The sequence below is a fragment of the Dromaius novaehollandiae genome, chromosome 9 (assembly GCF_036370855.1).
Source record: "Dromaius novaehollandiae isolate bDroNov1 chromosome 9, bDroNov1.hap1, whole genome shotgun sequence".
NCBI classification, from domain to species: Eukaryota; Metazoa; Chordata; class Aves; order Casuariiformes; family Dromaiidae; genus Dromaius; species Dromaius novaehollandiae.
In genome coordinates this window covers 18617445-18632514 of record NC_088106.1, presented here as the reverse complement: position 1 = coordinate 18632514, position 15070 = coordinate 18617445, and the positions used below count along the sequence as shown (strand labels likewise).

The following is a 15070-nucleotide window of genomic DNA, read 5'->3' as shown; positions in this document are numbered from 1 at the left end:
GGCCCTATCCTCTGTTGGAATACTTTTGGAAAGCATCTGCCTTAGCTGCGATGAAGAAAAGTAGCTGAGAGGACTTACTGTTCACTAGCTAACATTTTAGTCTGGGAGTTCAAACCAGAAACTGCTGATTTAAAACCTGTGAGAGGCTGACAGTGGAGCTGATGCTGTGCTCAGTATTTTTTCTATTGAACTGCTTGTGATGGAAAATTGGATTTTTGATTAAATTGAAATGTGCAAGAAATGACAAAATTTTGCACATAAAATCTTCATTTAACTGAAATACTTAAAACTGAGGAATTGCAAAAAAGGTACCAGACTGCATCATGAAAATTGTAGTCTTGGACCATATGTTCCCATTTTGCTCTGGGAGGTAGATTTTCTGTGGTCTGGGTTTCTTGGGACATATGAGGGAAGAAAATTGTGCAGTTAAATGATTGCTCACAGGAGCCAGGTAGTGACTAGGTAGTATAACATTATTCCTTGGGCTGAAAAGTATTTTCAACATTGCAATGCCACAATTCCTGTATTGAGAACAGCCCCACATTTTCCAGAATAATTACAATTGCAATACTCACCTGTTTAAGTAAAAAACAGAATAACCCAATTTTTCTTGTCTCCAAATTTTAAATAAGACAAAGGAAAAAAATTATCCCTCTCTCTCTGACTGTGTCAGACTTTTAATGAGGCAGAAATGAAATGATTTCATTGCTCAAGGCTGTGTGCTGGCTTGCACAGTTTCTAGAGTCCCTTTGCAAAAATCCACGTGGATCCAATCTCTCAGATTATTTCATTCTAATTTACCAGAGCTCTTGCATTTTCTTAATTTTGCAGCATTTTTATACAGAAGCTGGTATAAATTATCATCTCCTTAACTTTCATCTCCTAGACTGACATTTCAGGTCTCGGGCAGGATAGATTATACTTTTTGCTTACCCAGAAAGTTGTTAATGTTTTCCTGGCAAAATCTCTAGTCTTTCCCCTGAAAAAGACACAAACCTCTTCTTTTGCATTAATGAAATCTCATCCAGCTATGTTCCAGTACCTCTGTATATTCATTACACCAGCTGAAGACACAAAGTCAGTTATTCCATACTCTACCTGTTTAGTTCTCACTTTGGAATCTGCTGACAGGTTGTTGTAGGTATAGTGGGCCTGTGTGACCCCACAGAAAAGGACCGCAACAATACCTGTAATTCAAAGAAAAACCAGAGTTACCCGCTTCTGTTTTCTTCCTTAGGTTTGTCAGAGGGCTTTATAAAAAGCTAATTAGGCTGTCTCAAAAGCATTTTGTACCAAAAGAACTCTAAAATATGTTTTATACGAGCATATTGCAAACAAGCTAGATTTTTTTTTTTTAGTTTTCTAAAAATTGTAGAGGTCTTGTATCTTGTACCTGCTCCATCACCCATTCATAGCATTTCCACTGTTGTGTATTTGTCCCAAGTGTGTAGTACAGGCTGTTTGAATTAACACATGGCAACATCTGATCACGGTCTGATGGATAGTTCATCAAGACTATAACATAACCGTAATGTAAAGTATGTCAAACTACAGGAAAATTCTGGCAGCAACTGAATAGGAAAGGAAAAAATCATGATGATTTTATTACATGAGTGGTTTGTGAGCACTTGGTACTGAATGACTGCAATAGGGGAAAGCCATTTCAGTCTGCCTGACTCATAGCCTTATTGTAAGCAATGTATAGCAATCTGCAAGGTAGGCGATGTGTATTGCTTAAAAATGATGCTCTCGTAGGTGCAAGCTGCATTGCCAAGAATGGCTGGGTCAAGGCCTGGAGCTGTGTGACAGTAATTATGTTTCCCAGCCTGTGGGAGGTCATGAGGAGCAGGACAGCAGGATTGTCGGGAATATAACAATATTATATTGTAGCAATACTTTTTTATTTTTGCATGCTTCCTCCCCAGCCCTGGCCCTGTTCCTAACTCCCTAGGACTGTTGAGTAACATGATTGCAATGCAGTATTATAATTAAAGTAGCTGGAGAAATGGTAACTACAATTTCCTGTCAGCCCTGGACACAGATAAAGCAGGAGGAACCCAGAGAAGGGGAAAATAGAAAATCAAAAATAAGTGTCCACCAGTGGCCGTACGTAAAAAAAAAGCTCTGTGTTTGTTTTTTGTAAACGTGGGGCATGTCTGTGCTGATAATTATTCACAAAACAGCTCAGGGCTTGTTTGTGTCCGTTCCAATCATCGTTCTGCTGAAACCCTCCGCGCGCGTTTCCTGAAGCGTGTGGAGCATGCGAGCTCCGGTCAGCTTCTAGACATACCCCCGCTTCTGCGGCGACAGAACAGGTTCATAAGGGGCCCCAAATCTGCAATGCTGCAGGCTTGAATAAACAGCAAGGCCAATACAAAACTATCTGCCAGTTCAGAAGGATTAATAGAAGCAGGCCAGGCTTAATGCAGCCACCGGAGCGAACGGGCAGTAGCGTTCGAAGGAGCGTCAGGTGACGGTGCTGGTGCCTGCGCAGGGTTTTAACGGGCTCATCCAGACCTCTCAGTGTTTGAATTCTGGCACCCTGTGGTGGGCGAAATATCCTCCTTCCCTACAGCAAGGTATAGATACTAAAGAAAGCATGGCAAAGGAAAATTTAGAAGATGCTGGAAGTACTTCATTTGGGGGAGCAGAGCATCAACACATACTAGTTAAAATAATTAGTACCTCACTAGGTCGTTCTCAAGTTTCTCATTCTCCCTTGGATTGCTAAACACAAAAATATTGCCTAACAGCATCCAGCTTTCTGTACTTGCAAGCCTGGCTTGTTTCGGGAAAGGACTGAGGCCTGGCATTAATATGCCTTCGATGGAAGGAAAGGGTGTGGAATAAAAACATGATGAGATGAATTTGGCACAAAGGATAACTGCCACCAGAAAGAAAATGAAGAGGCAAATGTTTTTTTTCCACACACAGCACTGTGGACATTTTGTTTTTGCTTCTAGTTTCTTTTTATATTGTAAATTTACCTGTACATTTTCTGCAGAACAGAGTGCAGCCAAGAGAAATTCCACTGAGCTTTAACTGCTGTGTCTTTCTTAGTATTTATTTTCTTTCCTCTACTTTGATATTTATTTTTTTTCTACTCACATTGAGGCTTTTCACGGAAATAAATAATGTGGGTAGAAGTGAGATTGTCACTACCTAAATATGTTCTGGGAAATTCATCTTTTTGTTGAGGTCTAACTATTCTCTTAAATGGGTCTAAGTCTTTTTGTCAGAAGCTGTATTTTATTATATGGAACTGATTTGGGGAGTTTATAAATTCTCATGGCTAATTAACAGCATTAAAAATATGCAATGGTTTGCTCAAACAATGAAATTTCAGTAAAAAAATAAGGCCAGTTGGTAATTTTGTTAAGTATCACTAGCTGCAGGCTCAGTAACAAGAATAGAGATAGCACTTTCGATTCACTTTCTTTTACATGACTCATTGTCGTGCCAAGTCTTGCATTTTTTTAAACTGACTGTTACATTCAAATATGATTATAAAATGTTTTTGTGACTGCTAAGAAACCGTTAACCATGGGTAGAATAGCGAGAGAATTGAGATAGTGATGTGAAATAAAAAGGACTGATCTTACAGTGAAAAAATCTCATGTTAAACTGGATTTTGAAGTCAGCTAGGTAGCAAAATACTATCTAAACAGAATGCTATCTGGACATATATTAGGTTATTAATTTTTTTCCAAGCGTTCTTCTTGGAACTGTCCGATCTTCTTCTGCCAGCATTCACTTTGACTCCACATTGCTATAACGGACATAGTGTATGTCAGAAACAAATTGATTCATTATTTCTTTTCTCATTAAAACCTGAAGAAACCCTCAGATTCTGGAGTGAAAAATGAATGGCAATCAGTTCTCACTAAACCGATGCATAAACTTCTGGGTTTTCTGAAGAAAAAATCTGCTAATATTAGAATTGTAAACAGAAAATATGTATTAGATGCAGTGAGGCAGAAAAAGTGAGATGATCTTTTTTACCAGTCCATAATGCTTAGTGATTTAATTTCAGAGTGCTAGAGACCAGCCCACTTCTTCAGTGCTGTTACATTGTTTCTTTTTTAAGCAGTGAAGTTAGCAATTACTGAGAGATTTAGTACTACAGTTCTGAAACACAATGCTAAATTGAATAGGAAAAAAAATAGAGAAGAAATGGGAAATAACTTGTTGAGTGCAATACAGATGCTTTTTTCTATATGTAAAGTTACTGGAAAATTTCATTAATAGAGCTATAAAAAATGAGAAACCTCACAATAAAATGCTGTTAGTCGTACAAACCTATTAGTAAGGATTCAGCTGCAGCTTAACCTCTTTGATAATGTGTTATAAGAAATAAAAGCCTAACACTGTATTTCATTTTTCACTCCCTATGTAGCATGCAGAGAAATAGTTGTAGTTTGTTAGGTGTTAGTACAATTAAAGAAATTATTCTTACATTTGTTTAGCTGAATACTCATAGTTGGAATTCTTCTTAGGACAAAAGCTATTTATGTCCAAAGATAATATAGGACATAGGAGTAACATACGTTAAAAAGTATTGTTGCAGAAGGTGTAAGCAATAATTCATAAATAGTTTTAAAATGATTTCTATATTTTGAGAGAAAGAGAATAAATGTCCTTGATGTATCATTTCACAAACAGGCAAAAGGAAATGTACCCTTGCTTTTCAATATCTGGCACTAAGAGAAAACTTGGAAGAAAAAATATTTGCCTTTTGTCAGAGAAGGGCAGCATGAGTAGAGTGCTTTTAATGCAAACCTGGAAGTCACTGGCCACAACCTAAACTTCAGAAATTGCTAATCCAAGAGAAAAACTGACATTGTGTCATTGTGTCTCCAGTTGCCAGGTCATTTCATAGTGAGAAAAGGAATTTAGAAAAAAAATAACTGTACCTTCTAGGGAAATAAAGGAGTAAGTGGTTGGATAAAATATATAACTTTATGTGAAAATACCTGTAGGTAAAATGACTGGTTTTGATCCTCACTATGAAACATAGCAGAGCTTCAGGAGTGTCTCTGTAACAATGCACAATGTACTGCAAATGCCACAGTACGATAAACCAAGAGGAACAAGTCTTGCATCAAGGGCAATGAAATGTGGAGAAAAGAGAACAATGAGCACTAGATAATAGAGAAGTTATTTAAATCAAATAACATTTACTTTGGAATCATATTTATGTCAAAATATCTCCAAGGAGCCCACTGGGCGTATGCACTGCAGACTGAATGTGTGAGTGGCACAAAATGAGGCACCACTTTCTGCATCAAATTGCTGCAGTGATAAGGCAATGAAAACCGGTAGCACAACATCCCTAGTCAGTCTGTTTTCACTGTGGGGGCGAAGTGTAACTAATCATTTCCTTGAAGCAAAGATTTAAGGCTTCTTTCAGCAGACCTGTGCCAGTGCAGAACTAAAGCCTGGTGTTTTGTTTGAAGTTTTCATCTCTGGAGTCTCCTTAGGTTGATTTTCTGTTGAAGTGATAGAAAGCAACAAACCAGTGTTGAGAGAGTGTTTAGATCCTTGTTTGAGCCAGAGCATTGAGACTGCACCTGGTTGCTTCAGGTGAGACCTGAGCTTCGATGGTGTACTTCTGTAACCTCAAAAGAGTGACTGCCTGCAATTTAGATTGGAGCTCCTATGGTGAGGCATGCCAGGTCTGATTCCAGACGTGCTAAGAGGGTTAATGTATCCTGATTCTGTTCACTAGCAACTGCGCGACTCCAAATTACTCCGATTACACTAGATATCCTAGCCTGATATTATGCAGCTGATCGTTGATCTCAGCCTAATGCCATGCTAGAATATATTCTTTTCTCTAAAAACAAACAGCTGTCTCCTATTCCCTTATTGTCTTAAAAGGCAGTTCCTACACAGAACCAACATTAGCCAGAGTCAGGTACAGTGTGTGCATAGTCCGGTGCACTGCTGCAAGCACAAATGGGGTAGCTGAAGCTGTACAGAGTACTGGATCCCACACGTATGTCAGCAAAGTGTGTCTTTGAGCATAGTCTAAAGTGCAGGATCCACTTGACATCCCCCCCCTTGGAGCACCATGCAGACCATCCAGAGCTCTCTCTGAAGTCCTGCAGGCAGATAATGGATCTAGTGGCAAACTCGCCCAGTGTCCATCTCTTTCTGCACAGCATTATTCTGGAAACCAGTAAAGGAGCAAAGATCATGTCTAACATTCCCTCTCACTTTCCTTCCTTCCTGACCTTTTCTACTTCTTAGATTCATAGCACAGGTTTTGCTTGACATGTAAAATCAGAGTTTGAATGTGTTTTAAAAAGCCCTTCTCTCAGGAAGGTTTGACATGTAAAATCAGAATTTGAATGTGTTTTAAAAAGCCCTTCTCTCAGGACCTAGGCAACTCCGTTAGAGCATCTCTCACCCTGCTCAGGAGATGCTGTGCACCAGGGAAGCCGAGCAGTTTGCTGTGATTTTGATGCTTTTACACTGATTAATTCCATATGACTTTGAAGTATTCATTAAATGAATGCATACAAGCAAGTAAATTCACACAGATATATTTGAGTGCATTTTTGCAGATATATTAATTTCTGTTTATTTGAATATCTACTAAATTCAAACAGCTGTAGATACAAAGAGCCTAACTTAGGTGACTATTAAATGTCAATGTATACCACGGAATCTTTCACAGACTAATGACTGATCATTCAGTTAAAAATTATTGAGTCTGGTAATTATAAAGCAAGAGAATAAGCAATTAATAACAGCAAGAACATTACATTGCAAGTTGTACTTTCTTTATTTATTTTGACAAGTGTTTAATTTCAATTATTTATGATTTTTTTCCATAGCCTACTAGTACATATTCTGCAATGATGTTTGACAAATTAATGCAGATATACTAACACTGACCTTAATGTAGCATTCTCTTATGGAAACTTTGCTCAGTATTCAGGAATGACTGTCACTTTGGGGCAAATTATAACATGTACAAATTAGATTATACTGTATAAGAATCAATTTATCATGCATATATCATAGCTTGAAGAGATAGCTGTATTATTAATATCCATTACATTCATCTATAATTTACAGTTATCAGTATAACAATCATTGTGTACTCATCCCAAATTTTTATTGCGATTTGCTGGTTTGATCATATCCATTCCTCAGCCATGATCTGGCCCATACATTGTGTGTTAGCATGGGATATCTTGAGGTAGAAGAATGAAATAGTTTGTAAAATGCTGACCTGCATTAATATCCTTTCACATTTTATTAAAAAAAATCCACAAGCTAAACAGTGAGCTCTATCACTTACTGTAAGTACACAAAACACATTATAGCTCTTCATAAATTATGATGTATCTCAGTATTGGGGAAAAAAGGGGCTTTGGGATGGAAGAGCTAGTATGGAAATCATTATGAGAATAAAATTATTTTCTAGTTGCATTATTTAATAGCTTCAGGGAAATACTAATGTCTAGTGTTAATCCTTTGAAGTTCATTTAGAAGGAATGAACAGAGGAAATACTATCTGAGGAGCATGAAGATAGTAACAAATGTACAATGGATCAAATTAGTTTTTGAAGCAAATCTATTGAAATCAAAGACTTTAAACTAGGAATTCAGTTCATTGAATGGACTGGTCCACAGTGGTCATAGCATGGTTGTGATGCCGTCTTAGTTCTAATGATTGTTTTTAAGGGCAGATACACTTGATTGTAAAATCAGATGATGTACGCATTAAGTAAGATAAAAGACAAAGCAAGTAAGCTGGAAAAGACTGAAAATGGCAGTGAATGGATGAAGAGCTGGGTTTGATCTGCAAGAGGATGGGCTTCCTCCATGCTCCCTATGCTTTCTGCAGCAGGTGCTTCGTGCATCACATACTTCTGCTTTGGAGACTGCGCACATTAACTGCATTTTACACAGATTCCATTAGCATTTCTATGAGAAATCAAAGCTATCTTTGAAATCTATACCTCCAACAGAAGCTAAGTCAACTGAAAATACATTAACCAACACAGGAATTTTAGTGCTGAAAGGGAGTTTAGAATCATACTTCGAAAGGAGGGGAGTTAAAGCTATGTCAGATGAGACTGAGATAAGATGAAAGGAACATCAAAACTGGTTAGACCAAACAACTGAAAAAATCCACTCAAAAGTGTAATGTCAACAAAGTACTAATAAAGCCACTGTATTCAGGAAACACAGCTTTGAACTTCTGAAGCTACAAGAAAGGTTCCATGAGGTTCTTTACCCTAACAGCTTCTGAGAAAAGCCTTTCACAGAAACTAAAAGACAAAGGCTCAATCCTGATGATAAAATTTTCAAGATTAAACTTTGCCTTCTCACAACACTGTAATTAAATGATTTCCATCTGAAACTCAGTACACATTTATGAAAAAAAGGCTAATGACAGACCTGAAATGGCTTGATATGTTTTGCTTGCAGTTTGTGTGTGGGCAGAGCAATTCATGTTTAATATGTCTATATCAATTTCTTATTTATAAGAAATAGCTTATTTTATTTTTTTTTTCTTTAATTGGATCTTGACTTTGTTTACCACTCTCTCTCTGGCCATTTAAAGTAGCTTACCATGGTGACAATAAAAACCATCTGTGCTGTTCAATAATTGAGCCTTCTATTTCAGATATTTTATGTATTCTAAAAGAAAAAAAAATCACTCCTCAGAGTGACTAGTGGGAGAGGCTACAGTGTCTGTCACCACATTCCCAGTACTCAAAAAAGACATATGCCAATTATTTTTGTCTGGATAGGCAGCCTGTTCCTTTTCCCAGGAAATGGAAATTACCTCTGGTGCTGCAGTGCCTGAAGCGCTGAAAGGACATATTAATGTTTCCTTTCCAAATGCACTTTTTGGATATAATATATAACTTACCTATTTTGCAATTGTTCCTGGATGAAACATAGCATCCGTGTTCTTAGCTGGCAAGTATTTTATAACAGCCTTTCCTTGGAAGTAATTGACTTGGGAAATCATTGCCTCCACTTGAAGGCAAGTGTTTAACAATCATCCTTGTTTGCTACCATTTTTATGTAGTGAGTAAAGAATCCTGTCATGTTTTAAAGAGCTGTTAAGCATAAAGACAACAAATGGAGCTTTATTTCAGCTGATATCTGATTTTCTCCATGCGATAGAATATCACCCTTCTGTTCAACTCATGCCCCGCTCTTGTTATTCATTGTCCTGATGATTTTAGCATGAAGCAGGACACAAAATTATACATTATACAAGGCAAAGATGTCTGAAGATGAAGATGTTAAGCTCATTGAGAAATCTTTTGATTGTCTGGCTGATACTAAAGAAAGGTAACGTGATGGCTCCATCCAAGTCAGTAGAAGTGTAACTGTCAGCTTCAGAGGGGCCAGGATTTCCCTCAGCTTCTTTGGCCTGGAAGACTTTTCAACACTAATGCTTAAGTTAAACTTAGTTCTTGAACAATTTTGCAAACAAAATAGAATGGGCTGCATTAACGCTCCATTAAGCAGTTTTCATGACTTTCCCTGACATTAACTAGAGCACTAGATTTCAGAAATGGCAGCATCGAGAACATTAAAGTGATCAGGCTATTACCAAGTCTTTTCTTTCAAATCACACTAACAGGTTACAATACAATATTATCTGCGTAAACCCTATCCGTTTACAGTTTTTGCCTAAACTTCTGTGGCCTCTTTATGTGCTGAAAAGCAGTCCCTGCGTATGTACTTGGACTATGAGTGCACAATTCCTTTCTTAATGTTAACGAAGAAACAATCAGCTCATATGTGACTTTCTGCCTGTCACTCGAACATGACTATCCTGCTGCAAATGATGTTTATATAGGTGTCCTGAACAAAACATTCTTTTTCCAGAAAAATCCAGAGGTGGCTGCAGCCCACTCCGATGTTGAGCCTGTCCTCTGTTTGGTCACTGGTGATTGCGGGAAGGGAGGAGGGATGGCAATGCAATGCAATGCATGGGGAGGAGCACGCAGCCCCGGCCATCCCATAGCACTGTATATTTCGTTCCTCATACTTGCATTCATCTTCGGTCATTTAGTTGGACAGAAATGTGGAGGTATGCTCAGTGTGCAAGCTCCCAGTTCTGTAGTTGAACTCGGGGACTAATGCTAAAGGGACTATGTAGGTGGAAAGGAAAATCAAAGACTGAGTGCTTCAGCCTGGTCTAAACCTTTGTCTGGAAGAAATATTCAGTGTCGCTACAGATTTGTCCTCAAAGACGATAGTAGCTCCATTACAGCAACTGGCTTTTAGGAGATTTAAATAAGATGTCACACCCAAAATAATGCCAGTTTCTCACACTAGAAATGCCAAAAAGTGGCATTTCCCCCCCTAGAACTATATTGTAAAGCTCCTTTTATTCAGTAAATGCAACGCTTACCTGTAAGACCAGCGGCTTCTGCTGATAAGAAGGCACTCCAAGATAGGAGGAAAAACAGGCCTGTCTCCAACATGGGGAACTCGCACAGCTTTGTAAATTTTGTCAAGTGCTGAAAGATGACTAAGGAAAAATAAAAAGCAACTATTTTGTAAGCTAAAATTGCCCCCGACCTGATGATAGAAGGAGAACTCCTCCACAGTATACCTCTATGCCAGCTGAATTCAGGAAAAGCTGCACAGTTGCTAAATTATTTCAAACAAAAACGAAAATCTAGCATAGGTTTTAAACAGCTGAATTCTACAAGCCTTCCATTTAAAGCTACACATGTAGCTCTTGTGTTTTTTGGGCTAATGCCTAATTGGTTGCATTTTAGATTCTTTTCCCAGCGTTTGTTTACATGAGATATTCCTGCCTGCTTACTGCTGCAAGTAACTGAATTATACACACGCAACTGGAATCAAAAGAAATGTGAAAAAGTGAAAAGACAAATAGCATTCAAAAAATCAAAGGCCCAAGGGCTTTATTATTTCTGCAAAGTAGAAGATCAGTTCAATTCTGTAGCCTGGAATTATTGAAATTATTGTTAGGAATATAATCAGTGCTTTAGTCTCTCAAGCACATCATATTAATAAAACTAGTTAACTCATTTTGCCCAGTTCCACACTGAATGGCATTTTGTTTAACATTTTCAACAGTGCAAGGAGGATGAAAACTGCTGCTCTTCCTTCTAAGCACTATTTTACACAAAGAACTCTAAAATGCAACAAAAACAGCAGGGCAAAAGATACACCTTTTATTTCTAGTTTAGGTAAGCTGACTGGCTTGATTTGTGGTTTGCCTTGTGTTTTAGTATAAACAGTATAGTAGTATAGTAATAGTATAGTCATTTAGTATAAATGCTGCTAATCTGTAGTTTATAAATAAAACAAATCACCATTCATGTTTTAACCTCAAAACACTTGTACACAAGTATAATTATTTACAAATAGTAAAATAAAGAACAGCCTTGCCTAATGATAAAAAGAGATTTGCATAAAATTTGGAGCTAGAGGTGTTTAAGTTCTTTGTGGATTCGGACAGATTATATTTCCTGTCAATTTATGATCTGATTGTTTGCAAAGTCTCGAATCCACAGTGCAGAAGTTCAAGCTCAAAGTAACGATGGTCAGTGTCACATACCACACAACCTTCCCAACATATACAGATTTTTCTCTCTGAAAACAAGCAATAAAGGATATTAAAGCTGTGACAACAGCATAAGAGGAGCCCATGGCAAATGATCCAGCAAAGATCCCCAGAAAATTTCCCACTGACTGGAAGAAAGCAGCGGCATCAAATGCATTAGGATTCTCCTTGGGACTGTAAATGGATATAGAGCTAAAAAAAAACAAAGGGATGGGAGAAAGGAAGAGAAAAGGGAGTAATTAATTCAATCACATTGTTATGATATTGAAATCAATAATTAAAAATAGTCTTTCTTAGGGATTCCTACATGAGATATTCCTGTAATACAATTTAACAGTGCAAAACAAGGCTTCTCTGGGCTGATAGCAGATAGGAAAGCAGAACAGATAGAGACTGGGGGAAAAATGGTTTATTTTCAAGGTATCACCCTGGAAATCAATAGTTTGCTATCAGTTAGTAAACATTTTTATACTAAAAGTGCAGTAAAGAATACTGTTTCCAGGCCAACTAAATATTAAAAGGTGGTAGGTATATAAGAAATCTGCAGGGAAGATAGATAACTTTGAATTATTTATTGACCATATGTCTTCAGAGCAGTTATATATTCACAAATATGCCTGATAAAAAGTGCAACTTTATGGCTGAGGCTCAAATGGGTGATACAAATCACAGTATGTACCAAATCTGCAGCAGCTACCTTGTCATAAAACACCTAGTATTTCCTTCTTGGTGTAACCCTTCATAAACAGCACTGAAAGCATATCAACAGCGAAAGAATATGAAACCTGGTGGAAAAACAGAATGAATGTTTTCCCGCAGAAAGAAACTGCTGCAGTTGTCAGAGGTCATCTCCTATATCCCACCTCTGAGTACAGCCATCAAGAGTACTTTTGTATTGGAAATTATGCCACCAAAGGGGAGGCCATACACGTAAATATTTTTGAGAGCATCTGGCTTGCTATTTGCTATGAGTTAGTTATTGCCTAGAATTCCAGTGATACCAAGTATGTATGCCTCTTTGCTTGTTGAAACATTAAAATTAACAGACACCCAACAGCCCTACGCCTCCTGAACAGTAATTAAGCCACATTTCAGACTTCTGTGGTTCTGTTGCTTTCAGTACTGGAGGTCTTTTATGTTCACTGTCAAAGAAAATCAACTGAGCTTGGCACTGGATTCCAGATAGTAGCTTTGATTGCTGGAAAATGATTGGTGTTTTAAACATTAAAAATTTAGAATTTTTAAAATGTTTTGAATATTTTATGCTTTTGCCTGTTAAGAACATGTGATCCCTGCAGTCTGATGTTTTCCATCTGGAGATGAGGCTCAGAGATGCAGCTCTGTATGGAGCATTTTCTAAACAGTTGCATTCATTTAGGGAACTCCAAATAATGTGAAGAAATGTGAAACTAGATCTCATGCTTTTAGTCTGTAAAAAGGCACAAGGATTCTAAAAGCATGTGGTGGAGACTAAATATGAGCAGCAAATACTTTTTACAAGAGAAATTACTAAATACCAAAATGTGCTCTCTCTACTCAGGCTGATTAGCAGGACCACAAAAATAGTGAGATGATTTTTTAATGGAAAGTGCTATTAATATTGGTACATAAAATATTGTTCCCAGTAGTAATGCTAATTGATGACATGTTGCTGTCCAGATTTTCAGTCTTCTTTCAAGTGTGGTTGTCTTAGACCAGGGGCCAGTTATAATTTTTTGCTTCTCTTGCCCCAATGACTCTGAAATGTTTGTCATCGCTGGCCTACACAACTTCTGTTCTTTCAGCTCCCTTATGAAATAACGAACTATATTAAATGATAGATACATTCTCTCAACAGAGAGAATAACTTTCTCTGTGAAAGAAAATCCTATCAGCGATGATACTGTTGTTAGCAGACTAATCTGCTAAGTGTATTTTGTATACCTAGGGAGGACATCAGTTTAGCTATTTAGAGTTGAAACTACTGTGTTAGTATAACCAGAAATGCTAAACTGAAACATTTTAGGGATGTCTTCACAGTAGAGCAACCACATGGTTCCCTTGAATAAGTATACAGGGACTGTAGCTGCTAATATGGGTTGTCTAGTGACTTATAAATCAGTAATTGATCTTTTGTGTCACTGGTGCTGCTGTAAGTGCTGAATTCAGTGAGGTCAACAGGACAACATCCTGAAATCAAACAAACCCCGTTTATTATACTGATGAGTGTCTCTGCCTACAAAAGGGATGCTCCATGATAAAAAGTAACAAAAAAAAGTCTTGACGTGGAGTGAAAGTTCACTAGTCAAATATCAGCTGTAGCCATTAACGTTAAGGCAAGAAAAGATGACTTTGTTAAAACCAGTTAGGGTTCCAATATACCCTCCAGTTTACCAACAGCTTTCAGATATGGAAAAAACTAGAACAAAAGATCCTATTCTTGATTAAGCTATTTCAGTAACAAATATAGAGTGACTGTCATCTCACTGGGAGATTTTTCTACTAAATATGCCCTGTAAAATCACATTTTTTAAAACCACCATAAAATAGCCCATGCTCATTATGTCAACTATGGTTTCCGGTCTAGATCTTTCCAGAACTCAGGTTTGCCATCTATTTTTTTTTTCCTGCAGCTCAAAGCATATTTAGTTCTATTTTTCATTATGCCTTATTCTATAATGGATCTATGATTTCTTTTTCTTGAACATGTTTCTTCATTAGTGCTGCCTTTTAACTCTTGCAAGTGTCTAAAATACGTACTAATTTACCTGATAGTTTTTCTGTATAAATTGTAGTTTAGTGGAACAGGATTTTATCCTTTTTATCTTCCCGCGAAGCCAATTATTTGATATAAAAGCAAAATTTCAGAGTTTAACACTGGACAGAATGATAATTAAACTTACAGTGCCTCTGCTCTTCTTCCTTCTCAGAGAGCAATTCGAGAAACATGCCAACATGACTCTCCATTTCTGCTAGTCTGGTCTCTGTGACTGATACAGAAAGGGGTGATCTCAGCTCATCAAGGAGCAGTGTGTGAGAGTTTGATTTTAGATTTGAAAATGTGTTTAGTTTTTAAATATTAGAGGTTTTCTATTTGTTGAACTGGTCTAGGAACAAAATGGGGTATTTCTGTAAATTTCTATTAGAGGTGGACTAAGCCAATCCTGAAAAAGCAAGGGAATAGAAAGTTATCTTCAGAGACTGGTGACTGAACAGAGCTAATGACAAAGCTATGACTTACTGACTACTGATAATGGAATACAGGTGAGGGATGGGGTGAGAGATCCTTGTTGGGCCCTGACAATGCTTGATAGACATGTCCCACAAACACCTCCCCCTGGCCCTGCTATACGTGTAAGTTTGGTAACCTGGCTCTGCTTTCCCACCCACAGGGTGGAGTTAAGAATAACACCTAGTTTTCTCATGCATTCCTATAAGAACTAGCTAATATTATCTATACTAGAAGAACTAGCTAATATTACCTATACTAGAAAACTATTCGACAAA

General features: G+C 37.5%; 1 protein-coding gene across 1 annotated transcript in view; it reads right to left on the bottom strand.

Moving 5' to 3' along the window:
• Positions 1-15070, bottom strand: part of SLC9A9 (solute carrier family 9 member A9) — a 219940-nt gene that overhangs the window by 121065 nt on the left and 83805 nt on the right. The window contains exons 7-9 of the mRNA XM_064516842.1: positions 11638-11776; positions 10400-10505; positions 1099-1187 (exon numbers count right to left, since the gene is read on the bottom strand). Of these exons, the coding sequence (XP_064372912.1) occupies positions 1099-1187; positions 10400-10505; positions 11638-11776 (334 nt within the window). The remainder of the gene's footprint in view (positions 1-1098; positions 1188-10399; positions 10506-11637; positions 11777-15070) is intronic.